At 39.1% G+C, this 18,269-nt stretch overlaps 1 protein-coding gene across 2 annotated transcripts in view; it reads left to right on the top strand.

Annotated features, from left to right (window-relative positions):
* Nucleotides 1-18,269, top strand: part of chm (CHM Rab escort protein) — a 122,681-nt gene that overhangs the window by 96,368 nt on the left and 8,044 nt on the right. For both annotated transcript variants that reach the window (XM_072270533.1, XM_072270534.1), the window contains exons 11-14: nucleotides 337-397; nucleotides 3,362-3,458; nucleotides 7,119-7,220; nucleotides 15,413-15,567. In XM_072270533.1, coding sequence (XP_072126634.1) covers nucleotides 337-397; nucleotides 3,362-3,458; nucleotides 7,119-7,220; nucleotides 15,413-15,567 — 415 coding nt within the window. The remainder of the gene's footprint in view (nucleotides 1-336; nucleotides 398-3,361; nucleotides 3,459-7,118; nucleotides 7,221-15,412; nucleotides 15,568-18,269) is intronic.

The raw sequence follows: 18,269 nt of genomic DNA on the forward strand, positions 1-18,269 counted from the left end.
GCATTAGCACAGATTTTGGCCATCTTGGGAAAAGAACTTTTGAAATTCAAAGCCTCGGATCCACTTCATCTGTGCAAAGATTGTCTCTGAACTGGTAAATGCATCTGAGATGTGAATTATTTGCAACAGGTACTCCAACACTGGAGAGACTACTGAAGCAAAATCCTCCAAATGCATAGGCAGGATAAGTGAACCATTATTGGCATCTTGTCCCAGCTCCCAGCATTGAATACCAGATTACACTTTTAATCAGTTCACTTGCCATTGTGTTAGCTGTTGTATCTGTGCTGCTACATCTCATTGTAGTCTTTTTAATTTGTTTAATTTTTTTATCAGGTACATTTCGAGAGCTGTACTCATCACAGATTCTTCGATCTTGAAGGCTGACTCTGAGCAGGTAGAGGCAGTCACTGAAGCTTGTTGATTCTTATAATGTATAATGAAATATTAGCAAATAGCATTTCAAAAATTTGTTGTTCTGATAGCTGGATAAATAGTTTTAAGACACTGAAAACTGTTTACAAGATGCATTATTAAATGTGGATAAAATGCTTTGTTATATTTTCTTTTACAAAGATGAAGTGTTTAGAACATATACCAGAAATCAGCACCTGTTAATGAAAACTTTAACAACCCAGTTTAGGTGTTTATAGTTTTTCAATGTTTTAAATATTCAGATGGACTTTACAGTGTTGATCACTGGAACATCTGAGCACTGATAAAGCAACACATACAAAATGCTGGAGGAGCTCAGCAGGACAGGCAGCATATATGGAAAAGAGTAAACAGTCTAGATGTTTTGGGCTGAGACCCTTCTTCAGGATTGGAAAGGAAGGGGAGGAAGTTGGAGCAAGAACGTGGTGGGAGGGAAGGAAGAAGTACAAAGTGGCTGGTGATAGGTGAAACTGGGATAAGGGGAGGGGTGAAGTAAAGAGCTTGGAAGTTGATTGGTGAAAGAGAAAGGGCTGGAGGAGGGGGAATCTGGAGAGGTTAGACCATGAAAGAAAGGGATGATGGGGAGCACCAGAGGGAGGTGATGGAGGAGGTAAAGAGATGAGGTGAGAGGGAAACAATGGGAAATGGTGTAGTGGAAGACAACTACCAGAACTTTGAGAAATTGATGTTCGTGCCATCAGATTGGAGGCTACCCAGATAGAATACAAGATGTTGCTCCTCCAACTTTAGCATGGCCTCATCATGGCAGTAGAAGAGGCCAAGAACTGGCATGTGGGAATGGGAAGTGGAATTGAAATGAGTGGCTACAGGGAGATGCTGCTTTTTCTGGTGGACAGAGCATAGGTACTTGGTGAAATGTCTCCCAATCTATGTCAAGTCTCACTGATACACAAGAGGCCACACCAGGAGCACTGGATACAGTAGGTGACCCCAACAGATTCACAGGTGAAGTGTCGCCTCACCTGGAAGGACTGTTTGGGACCCTGAATGGTAGTGAGGGAGGAGGTGTAGGCGCAGGTGTAGCACTTGTTCTGCTTGCAAGGATAAGTGCCTTGAGGGAGATCAGTGGGGAGGGATGAATAGACGAGGGAGTCGTATAGGGAGCGATCTCTACAGAAATGGGTCCGGCAGGGGAGGCGGGGGGTGGAGAATGAAAGATATGCTCGGTGGTTGGATCCTGTTGGAGATCGTGGAAGTTATGGAGAATTAATCTGCTGGATGTGGAGGCTAGTGGGGTAGTAGGTGAGGACAAGAGGAAGAAGCACTGAGGAATGTGTATGTACCACCGAATAAGTCATAGGATAAGTTATCCCTGGTCAGTCTTTTGCAAGTGTGTTTGCGAAGGGACATTTTATAGGATGGTCAACCCCAAGATCCAAATCCAAAAATTGATAATTGAGCTTTAAACAGGATAGATTTCTAGGTAGTATGGAGAAATTAAAAACTATGGATATGTTCTGGAAATTCTGAATGCTGTGATTGATGATATTTTGAATGGATGAGTCTGTCATATTTTGTAATATAAGATATTTGAGGCAGCACGGTAGTGTAGCGGTTTGCGTAACACTATTACAGCGCTAGCGACCAGGGTTCAATTCTGTCGCTGTCTGTACAGAAATGTACATTCTTCCTGCATCCCTGAGGGTGTCCTCCACGTGTCCCGGTTCCTCCCACATTCCAAAGACGACTTAGGTTAATTGGTCACATGTAATTTGTGTGGGACTATTGGGTCTGAACAGTCTGTTACCGTACCGTATCTCGTTAAAAAAAATTAACCACTTTGTATATACAAACGTTTATAGTTTATAAGTACAGGAAGACCCCGGGTTATGAACGAGTTCCGTTCCCAAGTCTGTCTTTAAATCGGATTTGTACTTAAGTTGGAACAGGTCAGCCTATCCTTCGATGCCTTATGCCATGGTGCACTTTTTTCCTGTTTCGAAATGTAGGTCCTTTCAGGCATAAGCCAGTCTCGTCTACGTTAAATATTTGGTCTGGCAAATAACCTCCCCCCCCCCCCCCCCAATAATTTTTTTCAACATTTCAGGAAAATTACTTGCAGCACTTAGATTGGCACTCGCTGCTTCACCTTGCACTTTAATATTCTGTAAATTTGCCCTCACTTTGAAACGATCGAACCAACCCCTCCTTGCAACAAATTCTTCATCACAGAGGGAAATAAACACGAGATGGGAATTATTGATTAATAATTTTAACTCGTTTATCGCATCCGCCAACAGAACAGAAACACTGCAGATTCAGCACATTGCAGGTGGGCTGTGGGTCCTAAAGTCCACCCGCACTGAAACAGGTTAAATGGGACACACTCAACACAGTGTTAGCAGCAATGTAATCCAACTTAAAATGGCGGACAGCGTTCTCCTTCCTCGAGCCAACAAATTTTTAATATAGGCTTTATGGCAGTCCTTTCGTAAGTACAAGTTGTCCATAAGTCGGACGTTCGTAACTGGGGGAGTAACTGTATTCAACATAACTATAAGTAAACTATTATAGCGGACAACATTCAGCTACCCTGAAAGAAATGTTGTGCCACATCCTCCTCATTTCTCAACTGAAATCGTTACTGTAATGTATTTAGCAGTAGTGTTTTACTTCTGATTTAGCATGATTGTCGATGGTATTACTGATATAGGGAACTTGCAAGTTCAATGCATATTTTGGGTATCCTGCTTAGCACTACTGTATTCACAACAACAAAGTTAATCTTTGTAATTTGTAATGAAGCAAATCGGAAACATGCAAATATGGCAGATCAGTTATGTATTGCAAGGTACCATAAATGACAATGGAGAAACCATGCAAGTTCCATTATAAGGTTATCATGTAGACAATGTGACCTTTGTTTTGTTTGCACTCAATCACTAACCTCATACACATTTTACAGATATCTATTTTGAATGTGCCTGCAGTGGGAGATTGCCAACCATCTGTACGAATCATTGAACTCTGTCCATCTTCAATGACCTGTCCACAAGGCACCTGTAAGTTAAGATTTTACATTTACTTCCCCAAAAAAACAGCTATTTTGTTTTGAAATCAATATTTAATCCTGTATTGCTGTATTATTTTCATATTTAAATTGATTTTGAACCAAATGATTTACCCTGGTCAATGATTATTGAAGATTAATTCATTTATACTTCAAACCCCAGATCGTGTGTTCTGAAGATTACACACATGTAATCAGAGTTGCCAGCTGACTGGAACTGAAGTCTTTCACTTGCCCTGAAAATATAACTCAAATGATTGAATCATGAACTGAAATCATTGCTCTTCCTGCTAGGAGAGCATTACATGACAAATGGCTTCAGCTACTGTTACTAATTCAGTCATACCTGAATGAGTAAAACGTGTTGGATAATAGAAACTGATGTGGCAGGCTTCTGCAGAGGGCATAAAGTAAAGACTGTATGAAGCACCATAAAATACAGTGATTATTTTTGATTTATTGTTCAATTGTGTAAAAAGTTTTTGTGGCATTAGGCATTTTGCAATAACGGAAATTACATTCTCATCACCCCCACCCCCACCCCCACACCCATGTTGAAAGCATAAGATAGTATGCTGTCATTGCTAATGGGGATGCTTTGTACTGTACACTTGCCCAACAAAACTGTTTCAAGGATATTCAGATGTGAAAGCCTTTGGTAACTAAGCATAATTTGAAGAATAAACTAAACAGTTATTTTACTTTGAGCCATTACATCGTTAATTTATTGTCAAACAATTTTTTTGACACAGTTCTTTGCTCTTTTTATTTGAAAGAGGCAGCTTTGAATGCTTGAAGGAATCAGAATCAGGTTTATTCACACAGACATGTGTCGTGAAATTTGTTAACTTAGCAGCAGCAGTTCAATGCAATATGTAATATTAAGAAGAAAAAATAAATCAATTACAGTATATGTATATTGAATAGATTAAAAATCATGCAAAAAATAAATTATGTAATATGTGAGGTAGTGTTCAAGGGTTCAATATCCATTTATGAATTGGATGGCAGAGGGGAAAAAGCTGTTCCTGAATCGCTGAGTGTGTGCCTTCAGGCTTCTGTACCTCCTTCCTGATGGTAACAGTGAGAAAAGGGCATGTCCTAAGTGCTAGAGGTCCTTAATAATGGACGCTGGCTTTCTGAGACACCATTCCTTGAAGATGTTCTGGGTACTTTGTAGTCTAGAACCCAAGATGAAGCCATAGTCCATAAAATATCTCTGCCATTTATATAGAATAAAAGTGGAACCATTAAGGAAGAGCAAAGCTAGAACTCTTGTGTTTTGCTAAAATGTGAATAGTCTAGCTAAAAAGTTAATAATATAGAAACCATTTTATATACCTTAAGATATAAACCTTTTAATAATTTTACAAGTCTCTTATGGGGAGCACATCACACAATGATGTCCAAATGCAGTACTTGGCAACGGTCATAAATGTAGTCTTAAATTTCATTAACTCGGGAAATACAGGATGTGCTTGCACAGTTATGAATGATTTGCAAGAGAGCAATTAAATAGGCAAAGTAATTTGTTGCTTCAACTTTTAACAGAAGTAGTATATCTACTGTTAAGTAACAATGCTCTTGTACCTTCTGAAAGTGCTTAAGTGGGGAATGTATTGTACCATCTGGTCAAATAGCAACAGTTACTATCTCACAAGGAACAGTAAATGCAGGACTTCACGCTGTCCAAAGCTGTTTGTATTGGATTACACTATCACTGCATTGAGTAAGCACAACAGTGGTAGTCTGCTCACTTTTATCATTGTCACTTATTGTTTAGTATTAATACCACTTGGAGCACTTTTGCAAGTTGTATGATAATAGCTGAAAATTAGAGAATTTTCATTAGAATTAATTTGCCCCCTTGATTTTGCTTTCCCTATGATTGAAAGTTCACCTGGATTCAGAAATTGATATTTTGAAGTGTTCTGAGCAAGCACCTGTCCCACCTCATGGAGCCTGTTTGCTAGGTGCCCAACTTCTACCCCTTCAAAGACAAACGCCCTGGCCATCAGCAGCTCCTAGGTTACCGTGATCCCATGTTCCAGTTCAGCTCAGGCAGCCAGTGGACAAAAGCAGTGTATCAGGGTTCTAGTTGGTGGGCAGTGTGGGCATTTACAGCATTCCCATAGTCTCTGCCTGCTTTTTGTCTGCACTTTTAAAACATTTTAAAGATGAAAATCAAAATTTGGAATTGCACAAGAGCAATGCTATCTTGACTGCCCGTCGGTGGTCCTATACCAGGTGTGGCTTGCTGTTAGAATCACAGAGAAAGCTGTAAAGAGGGGAAAGTGCAGCTACCTGTACTTCTTGTTACCAGGGACACAAAAATAAATGTTAGTTCTACTCACTAAGATGCAATTTAGGACCACTTTAATCTAAAGCTCAAAATTTTGAATTTTGGGAAATCATTGGTTTGGGATTCCCTTAAAAGCACATGCAATTTTAAAATTTAAAAATAAAATAGCTAGGCATACACTTTCCAGTACATAGTTTGGAAATCTTTGGAATTCAAATTTAATGGTCTAATGGAACATCTTTACGTACTGTGGGTGTATTTTCTGTGCGCACATTGCTATATCATAGTGTTTGGAAAATCGTCACCACCATTTTGCTTAAACTTCGGGTTGTAGTTGATGCTGACAATACTACGCTGGTGACCAAGTCATAAACATTGTCTTGAATTTGAGATGTCAAGCATTTATTTTTCTAAATTCACAGTATTCATTTTGGCTAATAAATGTTCTTTGTAAGGTTCCTTTATCAAGGAACTATATACATCCCATAGTGACTAATAAAGTTGCTTATACCAGAGCCTGAACATAAATTGGATCTCTAACCTTGATGTGTAAACTTCCATTGCTTGTGACATACATTACCTCCATTATGTGTTGGAGGAGTAGGTGCTGAAACCACAACAAGATTGCTTCAAAGTGATTAAATCTGTGCAGATTGGCAATAAAAGGAAAATGGATATTGTGGATCATTTCAGAGGATCTAACCTGGGCCCAGCACACGTGCAATTACAAAGAAAGCACAGCAGCACCTCTACCTCCTTAGAAGTTTGCGAAGATTCAGCGTAACAACTAAACTATTGACAAACTTCTACAGATGTGTAGTGGAGAGTATCTTGACTGGTTATATCATGGCCTGGTATGAAAACACCAATGCCCTTGAACAGAAAATTCCTACAAAAAGTAGCAGATACCATTAAGCACATCTACATGGAGCACTGTCATGGGAAAGCAGCATCTATCACTGATATCCCTGCTACCAAGACCATGCTCTGCTCTTGCTGCTGACATCAGGAAGAAGTTATAGGAGCCTCAGGACCCACACCACCAGGATCAGGAACAGTTATTACCCCTCAACCATTAGGCTCTTGAACCAGCACGAATAACTTCATTCAAATTCACTTGCCCCATCATTTGGTGACATGTATCTGCTTTGATAATAGTTAACTTTGAACTTTGAAATAAAATCTTTAGATTATATTCTTTATATGTTAAATAAAAAATATGATAAGATACTGTGCTAGAACACAATTCAGAAAGTTTCTTTTGGATAGTAGTTGAGTTGCTTATATTTTTATCCACTTTAAATGCTCTGTAGTAATTTAATTAATGCATTATGATCTACTTGCAAATAGATTTGGTCCACTTAACTTGTCCGTCGAATGAAACTGCCAAAGAAGACTTGGAGCCTGTGATATCTAAACTTTTCACGCAATACAGTGGAAATGAAGAAAATGGTATGATAACTTTATTCTCTGCACACCATATTAAGTAGACATTTAAGCTCTAGTAGATTTATTCTAATTGTATATGAAATACAAATGTTACTAGCAAGGAAGTGTTTTTCAAGCATCTGTGATTACGGGCCATATTGGGAAGGTATTCTCTTGAGGTAAGATTCCAGGTATTTCCCATAGCCCATAATAATGTATATGCAATTCAGGATATCTGACCTCGAAGGAAACATGCAGGTGGTTGGCTTATGCAAGAAACTTGAAGTCAGAGGAAGTCAATGAAGAATTGGTCTTTTTTTATTTGCTTTATTTGTGTGTCTACTCCAGTAATAAGTCTGTAAGAAGGTGGTTACCTGGAAGATGGGTGACGTTGTGGATGATTTCACAAAGGCAGTGTTATGAAAAGGAGGTTGAAGTGTTGTTGGAGATGATCATTACGTAGCACTGATGTGACGCAAGGGCTGCTTATTGTTTCTCAGTGAAGCCTGAATTTTATCCAAGTCTTGCAGCATCTGAGTGCCAATAATGTGTCCCTTGCTACTTCTCTACTGTTCTCCTGTGTCTCTAAACTTCAGGAAGCCTATTAAGATGCATAAAACCATCTTCCTGTCCTCAATACTTAAGTTGAATTATGAAGAAGCTGAAATCTTCAAACTAGTAGTGCCAATGTTCCCATTATTTGTTTAATAGTACACCAAGTTGTATTTGAAAACAAGTAAAGCCTCTAAGTATATTAGTAAGGAATATGGAATTCTAATGGGAAGAATTGGTGTTCACATGACAGGGGAAAGGGAGGAAGAATGTTGGAATTGAATGAGTAAATTAAAGTGAGAATGAAAACCATGAATCCAAATGCCCAGCAAATTTGAAAAGTACCTGAAGAAGCATGGAAGCTGTCTTTCCACAACATTTTTGCCTCTCATTTCCTTTTGTTTGCACTCAGTTATCCTCAATCTATCCTAGCCCCTTACCTTCTCTTACTTTAACTCTCCTGCTTTCCTGTTTTCTATCCTCTATTTCAAAAATTTGCTTTTACCACTGATGTTCACTTGAAGTGTATATAACTCCTATTTGAGGTCAGCTTATACTTCGGGAACTCGGTTGCATTATTTTCAGTCTTGCAGTCCTAACAAATTCCATTTTCTCCTGCCCACCATAATGTTTGGAATATTTCCCTTGATCTCACAGTCTGTTGCCATGACTTTGACATAAGATGTGTAAAAGTCTTGTTCATGTTAATAGGACTTTCATTGAAATTAACACTAATGCTTGATACTTTGATCTTATCCAGTTGAATCAAATTCTGAACTGGACAGGGGTGAAACTGAGAGCCTTTCATCGAACTTTTGTGGCTCTTCTGGTCAATGTATTGCTGCAGAGTTCATTTTATAAAATGATGACACAGTTTGTATTTTACTATCAAAATACTGGTCTACAGTAATTCTGAACTGGTCTCCAGTGACTTGTAATCAGAAGCAAATATTGAGTAAAGTTTCATTATTATGAGACATAATTGCACAAGAAGTAGGATTTACCAAAAGGAGTTGCCAGCTAATGTGATACACTCATGGGGCTGGAAACAAATTAGGAGCTTATAACTAATGGTCTTGAAATAGATATGAAGAGTGAACTGGATAATACTATTCTGGAACCCGACTACCTCAACGTGAATTTCTGACGTGACTTTACAGTAATCACACACACTAACACATCAATAACTCATGCACATAATGAAGCAATCTCTTCACACTCCAAAGCTAGACATTATGAATAACACCTGGGGTCATAATTGTTGTTCTGGTTACATTTTAATGAGAACACATTCGCAAAAAATGACATGATATTGCAGCACTGTTCAGTCGATTTTTCTCCCCACCCCCGTCTTGCCTTTAACAGTCATTCTTCTGTAAATGCAATTCTGATGTAATGGATTCAATTATGATTGTTATAGTTCATTCATGTTTTATGAAGATGGTGTTTCATTAGATATCTATAAACAAAGGCATTGAAAGCTTGTGCTAGTTTGGTATAAGGCTTGATGTTCAGCATGTTGGGAGAAGGAGTAGCAACTACATCAGTTGTGATATGCCTGGGATGTTCTGAGCATTTGCCAACTCAAAATAAATTAATCTGTTTTACTGGAGTGATTGGTATGGAGTAACAAGTTTCAGAAAAATGATGTTTGTTCCTTGGTGAAAAGAGTCTGACTGTCAACTCTCATGATTTTATAAACTTCTGTATGGCCTGTGCCCCAGAGAAGAGAGAAGTTTGTCTAAATTCTCCTTGTATCTAATTCCTTCTAATCTGGACAGTATCCTGGTGAACCTCTTCTGCATCTTTTCCTGAGATACCTCATCATTCCTGTTCAATCTATCCTTCATAATTACACACTCGTGTATTAATCTAGCATCTGGCTTTCACTTCAGACTGGTGCAGCTTCAGCTGTATGCATGCACTGCTGTAATGAGTTTCAGAATCAAAACTCAGGGTGTTCTACAGCTGGAGGAAAAAGTAGCTTTTATCTCTGAACCCTATGACTGTATAGAGCTCATTTATTATTTTGGGGTTTGTTGAGGTAATGCTTGATAGATGCCGAATCTTCAATCTAAGTTACAATTAGCAGGAGATGAGCTAGAAAGACTTGCAGTTCAATATCAACTTTCGTGCATCTTCAATGACATTACATTTACCTCTAAAGTTTTTTTTGAAGTGGAGTGATGTACAAAACCTGGAAGCCAATTTGCACACATGTTCACGGAAGAAGCAAATAACCTTTATCAGTGATGATGAGATCAGTGGGGTATTTAAGTAGTGAATGTGTGCAGTGAGTCTGACTTGTTTTTGCTAGGTTATTTGTAAATCTGTTGCTAATTTTTGAGTAATTCCTGTTCTTAGAATATTGTTTTTGTATTCAAAGCAACAATTAAGTATTTAATCATACCTTCCTCATCACTATTCAGAGCCCCAGTTCTTCCAGGTGAGGCATCAGTTCACCTACAAGTCTTCCAGAGTTACCTTTTGTACCCATTGCCCCTGGTGTGGCTGCCTCTACATCAGTGAGACTCAACCCAGATCAGGGGACCAATTTGTCAAGGAGCTTCATTTCCTCTGCTGCAAAATACAGAATCTCCTGACTGCCACCTATTTCAATTCAATCTCCCAATCCTATTCAGACATGTCTGTCCATTGCCACCTTTACTGCTATGTTGAGGGCTAACTCCTGTTGGGTGAGCTACACTTCCCTCCTATTCTGTCTGGATTGCCTGCAAACTGATGGCGCAAACATTCATTTCTCTAACTTCTGACAATTTCTCACACCTCCTTTCTTTTTCCATTCCCCTGTCTGGTTACCATCTCGCCCTTTTTTGTCTTCTCACTTGCCCAATCACCCCCCCTTTGGTTCCCTTCTCCTTCCCTTGGTTCCCTTCTCCTTCCCTTTCTTCCATGGACCACTGTGCTCTCCTATCAGATTCCTTTTACAGCCCTAACTTCATCCACCCAGCTTTTTACTTCATCCCCTCTTCCCGACCCACCCACATTCACCCTCACCTGGTCTCACCCATCACCCTCTAACTTGTACTCCTTCCCCTTGCCCCACCGCCTTATTCTAGTTCCTGCCCCTTTCCTTTGAGGTCTCAGTATGAAAAATCAATTGTTTATTCCCCTCCATAGATGCTGCCTGACTTGCTGAGTTCCTCCAGCAGTTTTTTTTTTATGGCACTCAAGATTTCCAGCATCTCCACACTCTGTTGTGTTTATTAAATGTGTTGTTAGTTAAGCCATAATAGTGCATAGACTGATTGGCTACCTGTCATGCTGATGGTCCAACTAATTTAGTTGTATGGCTTGTGGGCGTTGCACTTTACTGTGCTGAGTTGTATAGTGTGTATATGTCACAGGTGCAAATGAAGCCTCATGCTCTGATTTCAGAATTTTAATAGTATTTATTTTATCTACTGTAACATATCTTTTTAATGATTAAGCAATTGTACTGCATTTAAGATTGATGAAAGCTAATTTTGTCATTGATGCTTCTTAAGTAATCAAAAAACCTACTCAGAGGTTTACTTAAGGTTATCTTTACCCTATTACTACTTAACGTCTGGTGGTAGTTTCACATAGTGTTAAATTGTGTGCTTATTATTTGCATCCAATTGCAGTGTATTTTGGACAATATTGATGCGCTCTGGGGACATACTTCACAAAAGTTAGCAAAAAACACGTATTACTCATAACCTTGACTATGGTTTCATTGAGCTGAGACTGCTGAACAGTTTTAGATGCTGACTCATTTTATTTCTGACAATGCAGAGATTTCCAGGAATAATTATTTTGTCATCCTGATAGAGCCATTTGAAGGTTTAAAAAAAATCAAGCTAATTTTTGGTTCAGAATCTTTAAGGACAGCTTAATTTTAATATATTTTCAATTCTAAGCATCAATATGATATTTAATTTTAAGAACTTGTTTTGAGTAAAAGAGTAAATGCCTGCTAATTTGACTATACAGGAAAAAAGCAATGTAGTGGAACTAATTAGTGAGAAGAGCAAGCATAAGTGCAATGAGCTGAATGACCTCCTCTAGTGTTCTCATTGTATAGCTTGTTTTTGTAATTTAAAACAATATTTTATCATTTGGGAAAATTTGTTCTTTTTTTATATTTAAAAAAAAAGCAATTGTCATTGTTTTTGCTTGATCACATAGAACATTCATTTTGTTCTCAAAAACTGTTTTGGGAAGCAGGTTCTGGGACACTAATCCTGCTCCTTTGTCAATAGAGCAAAAGTCTATAGAAGCTGAGACTTTAGCTAGGTTGTATTTTTGGTTTACTGTATTGAAGGAGTAGAAACAGTCTGCAGATACTGCTTATATTTTGTGTAAGATAATGATGCATATTAACCTTTTTTAATGTTATCCTTATTAATGTAATATAAACGTTTAGGCTATTTTCAAAGAACAGCTTCACTATCATTTACATTGCTTTAATCATGATGTAAATTCTTTTGTTCACATGCTAGAGATGATAATAAAAAGCATCAGGTGTAGTTCTACTCCAAAATACTGCACGCACGAGTTTTACATTGCCCTTTTTATCATCTGGTTGTGATTGCAGTCTGTGTGGCAGTGGCAGTATTTTAATTAAAATGTCAGGACAGATTCTATTAGAGCCATTCAGGACGAATCACCAGATCAGGTGAGCAGTAAGCCATAGCAGGTCAAAACGACAAAGGCACCTGGAAAAGAGCTTGGCTTCTTCGGTGGTTAAACTGCAAAGAGTACAGTACTGTGCTCTTCTTAAATCTGTGCTATTTTTAAAAAACATTTGCCTCTGTTTTTCGAGGGAAGCTGTGGAAGTGAAAGGGATACAGCGTGTGTATATAAATATTAAGTATAAATAGGTGTCAAATAAAAAAGTGAAATCAAGTAAATGGAACAATGACTTAAAATGTAGCATTTTGGATCAAATGTGAGCAACAATCTTGGTCTTAAATTGTACACTTGATAAAAATGCAAGGAAAGTTGATGCCTTACTAGCAGTGAGTTATTAGGCTACAAGATGGGATCATAAAACATAAAATGGTACAGCACAGAACAGGCCCTGTGTTCCACAGTGTCTGTGCCAAACTAAACTCTGTTCTGCCTTTACCTTTTTTTTTTACCTTTTTTTTTAACCTATCTAAAAAGCCTCGAAATACCACAACATCTCTACCACTTCCTTTGCAGCCTGTTCCAAGTACATACCACTGTCTGTATATGTTTAAAAAAAAATTTGCCTCCTGCATTTCCTGTTAAACTTTCTCCCTTATGCCTTAAATGCACTTCCTCTAGTATTTGACATATCTACCCTAGAAAAAAGATTCTAACTTTATCTATGCTTCTCATAATTTAAAACTTCTCTCAGGCCTTCCCTCAGCTTTATAGGTATTACAACTAAGTATGTCCAGCCTCTCCTTATACCCTCGAATCCAGGCAACATCCTGGTAAACCTCTTCTCCAAAGCCTCGACATTCTTCCATAATGGGATGACCGGAATTGCACACAAATACAGGTGTCCCCCGGTTTTCGAACGTTCGCTTTACGAAACCTCACTGTTACGAAAGACCTATATTAGTACCCTGTTTTCACTAACAGAAGGTGTTTTCACTGTTACGAAAAAAATTAGTGCGTGCCCCGAGCAGCCGCTCTCCCCCGGATTCGGAACGGCATTGCTTTAACACGTGCCTGGGAGCAGCCGTTTGCAAGATGAGTTCTGAGGTATTGGAAAAGCCTGAAAGAGCTTGTAAGGGTGTTAGACTTAGCATAAAACTAGACATAATTAAGCGTTTTGATCATGGTGAACGAAGTAAGAACAACATGAGTTTGGCTTGTGGAAGCTGATGAAGATGATGTTGAAGGGGTTTTGGCATCCCGTGACCATGAACTGATAGAGGAAGAGCTGATGCAATTAGAAGAGGAAAGGATAATAATCGAAACCGAATGAGTAATGATAAAGTACGACTTTAATTTTGAAAGGATATGTAGGTTTAGGGGATATTTGCAAGATGGTTTGAGTGCTTACAAAGAACTGTATGATAGAAAAATGCGCGAGGCTCAGCAGTCAAGCAAGCCTTCCACATCAGCCACAACAGACGACAAACCTTGACCTTCGACATCGAGACGGGCAGTCATAAGAGAAGATGAGCTGCCTGCTCTAATGGAAATAAATGACACCCCAGTGTCCCACCACCCCAACCTCTGGGCCACGGACAGATATCGATTCACGGAGAATGCAACGGTAGCTGGGAGGCACACAGCACATCTTTAAGAAAAAAGCCGAAATAAACATCTAATTAATTAGGTGCTGCCCCACATGTAATTGTCGGCCCAGATCAGAGGCGATGCAATCGGCACTGATCTGGACTGACAATTACGTGTTGGGCGGCACCTAATTAATTAGCATGTTTATTTCGGCTTTTTTCTTAAAGATGTGCTGTGTTTCTTCTGGCTACCGCTGGACCCCTGCGTGCTTCACGGCAATGTATCGGTCGGCGGCCTGGAGGGTGGGGCCACTGCACCACCCAACCTCAGTCTAACACACCATCATCAGTGTGCTCTGCGCTGTCTTCCCAATTCCTGTAAGTGATAACTACACTGTACATACATTATTTCTACTTTATATAGGCTGTGTGTTTTTATGTGTTATTTGGTATGATTTGGCAGCTTCATAGCTTAAAGGTTACTGGAGAGAGTGTTTTTGCAATCAGCGGTTGCGTGAGATTTTCTGCCGAGAGCGCTTGCGTGACATTTTCACTATGGAGAACAGTGCCGGCAATGATTGTGGAAAAGTATTTCTACTTTATATAGGCTGTGTATTTATCATATTATTCCTGCTTTTACTATACGTTACTGTTATTTTAGGTTTTATGTGTTATTTGGCATGATTTGGTAGGTTATTTTTGGGTCTGCGGACGCTCACAAAATTTTCCCATATAAATAAATGGTAATTGCTTCTTCGCTTTACGACATTTCGGCTTACGAACTGTTTCATAGGAACGCTCTACCTTCAGATGGCAGGGGAAACCTGTAATCATTAAATGCCAATTTATGTACCAAAACAATTGGTTTTCAATTAATTGCCACTGACTGTATGGAGTTGTTAGATTCTATCTTTTAATCCTCGTCATTTACTTTTGGTTGTCTGGCAGAGGCAGAATTTAATTTTCTTTAAGAAACATAAATAAACACATGAAAGTGTAAACTCTCCCTGTTTGCTCCTAATCAATGCAAAGCCTTTTAATAGTGATAGAAGGGTGGTGGAGACAATTTGACACGGTAGTTGATATTTTCATTGCTGTATCCTTATTTCAATTCCTTTAGTTTACCCCAGTAACTTTGAGTTGAATTCTGAATCTCACGGTGACAGAATTTTGGTTTGTTCAACCATTAACCAACCAGCTTTTCAGTTTTATATGCCATCCACAGCAAAATCTTTGTCTCACAACCTGGCTATTTTCTGCTATAGAGCCAAAGTTCAAAACGCACAGGTTGAGAAGTAGCCATTTATTTTAGAACGTGGCTGGGTCATACCAGACTTTACAGAACATTTTCTCACTAAAGCTGGCAAATAACTTGATAATATTCAGCACCTTTGATATGTATGTTCTACCCCTGTTGTACATTTGACTGAAAATATAGTTTGCCTGTTTTTTTTCTAGATGACGGAGAGAAACCTAAAGTGCTTTGGGCTTTGTATTTCAATGTAAGAGATTCATCTGCAGTTGACAGAAACTCGTATGAAGGTCTTCCCAGTAATGTTTATGTCTGTTCTGGACCTAGTGCTACTCTTGGATTTGAACAGTCTGTTCAACAGGTACAGTCAGATTTTTTAAAAAGTTCTAAAATAAGAACTAGCATTGTGCCTGCTTGCTATCTGTCACAGGGTTTCAGACCCATAGAATTGTTTTTTAAAGTGGTATCACAAGTATAAAGTAAGTTATTAGAGCAATAATTTTGCATTTGATTAAAAATCTGATACTGATAACTGCATTTGTCTTTGTTGGTCAACATCGGACAGTACACGACAAGCTCCAGTGTTGCTTTTCACTTTGTGCTGCAGCTTCTCTTGTCTCCCATCTGAACAAAGTTCACCCATATTACTTTTATGTTCTTGAGATAGCATCTCTGACAAGGTTACTCTTATATTGGTACAAATGTAATGAAATGAAAGATTTTTTTGCTGAATTTCTGGAGTACTGCTTGACCTCTATTTGAAATAGTGTTAATGAGCTAAACAATGACATTTGTTGTTTTAAATACCAAAATATTTTTTCAATTTTAGAGTAAGAATTTCTATTGCATTATATTTCGGTTGTAATAGGTAGCCATATTTCATGCTGTGGATTTGAATTGTAGAATGGGATTGATTTAGTTACAATAAACTTTTACACAATTGAAGATGAGAGTTGAGGACCAGTCTGGAAATTAGAGGAAGCTTTGGCTGGCAATCTGGATTTTAAAAGTCAAACTGAGTTGTGGTACACTGGCTAATAGGGAAGTAAAAACAGGTAGATGAGGAATGGTGGTGAAAGCAAGTGGGTAAATTTCTAAAGAAAAATTGGGAATTTTAGGAATTTTATTTTGGGATGGGGTGGAAGAGGTGATTTAATAAAAAACCTAATTTGACTTTGGAACTTGAATAAATGAAAGAAGCATATGATCCAATGTCGGGTGGTTGCAAACTATTTAAGGACGTGCAGGAGACTCCTGCATTACAACTGTTCAGGGAAACAGGTTCACCTGTACAAAATTTACAAATCGCAACCCAAACATTTGAGGTAAGCAGTAAGATTTGCTTTCATGATGTTTGTCATGGGGGATTTACTTTAGCAAGAGCAAGCATTGAAAAGAGCTAGACTTATTGGACTAATAAAAGGAAGTGAGATTTAAGCAGAGCGGGCATTGTGTGAATAGATAGAGTTAGAGTGGAGAACTAAGGATTTGGCTCAAGAAATTTCAGCAAGAGGTGGAAGCTTAGTTGAGGTTCTTGTCAAATTTTTGTTTCTTTCTTGGTTCTTAGCTAGAGCAGTGAGAATAGATCTCACGTCAGTGGTGTGCTCCTCTTGCAAGAATCAGAATCAGCTGACGTCATGAAATTTGTTTTGCAGCAGCAGTACATTGCAATACATAATTTAAAAAACTATGAATTACAATAAGAAATGTTTTATAATTTTAAATTTATTGCAAAAAGAGCAAAAAAAATAAGGTAGTGCACATGGGTCCATTGTCCATCCAGAAATGTGGTGACGGAGGGACAGAAACTGTTCCTAAAATGTTGAGTGGGTCTCCTCCGTCTCCTGTACCTGCTTCTTGATTGTAGCAATGAGAAGAGGGCATGTCCTGTGTGACAGGGAGTCCTTAATGAGGGATGCTGCCTTTTTTTTTTGGGCATTACCTTTTGAAGGTGTCCTCAATGCTGCAGAGGCTGTTGCCCTTGATTGAGCTCGCTGAATTCACAACTTTCTGTCCCTTTTTCCAATGCTGTGCAATGGCTCCTGCATACCAGACAGTGTTCTAACCAGTTTGAATGCTCTCCGTGGTACACCTGTAGAAATTTGCGAGAGTCTTTCGTGTCTCCTCAAACTCCTATTGAAATATAGCCACTGTCATACCTTCTTTGTAGTTGCGTCTAAATGTTGGGCCCAGGATAGATCTGCAGAAATATTGACACCCTTTCCATTGCTGATCCCTTAGTGAGGACTGGTGTGTATTCCTTCGACTTCCCCTTCCTGAAGTCCACATTCAGTTCCTTGGTCTTGCTGATGTTCAGTGCAAAGGTGTTGTTGCGGCACCACTCAACCAGCTGATCTGTCTCACCTCTGTTCGCTTCAGTGTCACTGCCTGGAATTCTGCCAGCGATAGTTGTGTCATTGGCAAACTTATGGTGTTTGAGCTGTGCCTAGCCATAGAATCATCGTTAGATTAGATTAGATTCTGAGGACACGCAGTCCTCTTTTATTGTCATTTAGTAATGCATGTATTAAGGAATGATACAATGTTTTTCCAGAATGATATCACAGAAACACATGACAAACCGACTTAAAAACTGACAAAAACCACACAGTTATAACATATAGTTACAACGGTGCAAAGCAATACCGTAATTTGATAAGAACAGACCACGGGCACAGTAAATGTCTCAAAAGTCTCTCGAAATTCCCATCATCTCACACAGACGGTGAACCTCCAGCGCCGCAAACTTGCCGATGCAGCGTCCTGGAAGCATCTGACCACAGTCCGACTCTGAGTCCGTCCGAAAACTCCGAGCCTCTGACACCGAGCACCATCTCTGCCTAGCGTTTCGACCCCCGCCCTGGCAACAGGCAATAGGCAAAGCCGAGGATTTGGGGCCTTCCCCTCCGGAGATTCTTGATCACACAGTAGCAGCGGCAGCGAAGTGGGCATTTCAGAAGTTTCTCCAGGTGTTCCTCCGTGCTTCTCACGGCTGTCTCCATCAAATCAGGATTCTGCACAGCCCCCTAGTTAATACACATTGATATCATTCGGAACGGCCGC

This window comes from Mobula birostris, chromosome 10, assembly GCF_030028105.1.
Source record: "Mobula birostris isolate sMobBir1 chromosome 10, sMobBir1.hap1, whole genome shotgun sequence".
Lineage (NCBI taxonomy): Eukaryota > Metazoa > Chordata > Chondrichthyes > Myliobatiformes > Myliobatidae > Mobula > Mobula birostris.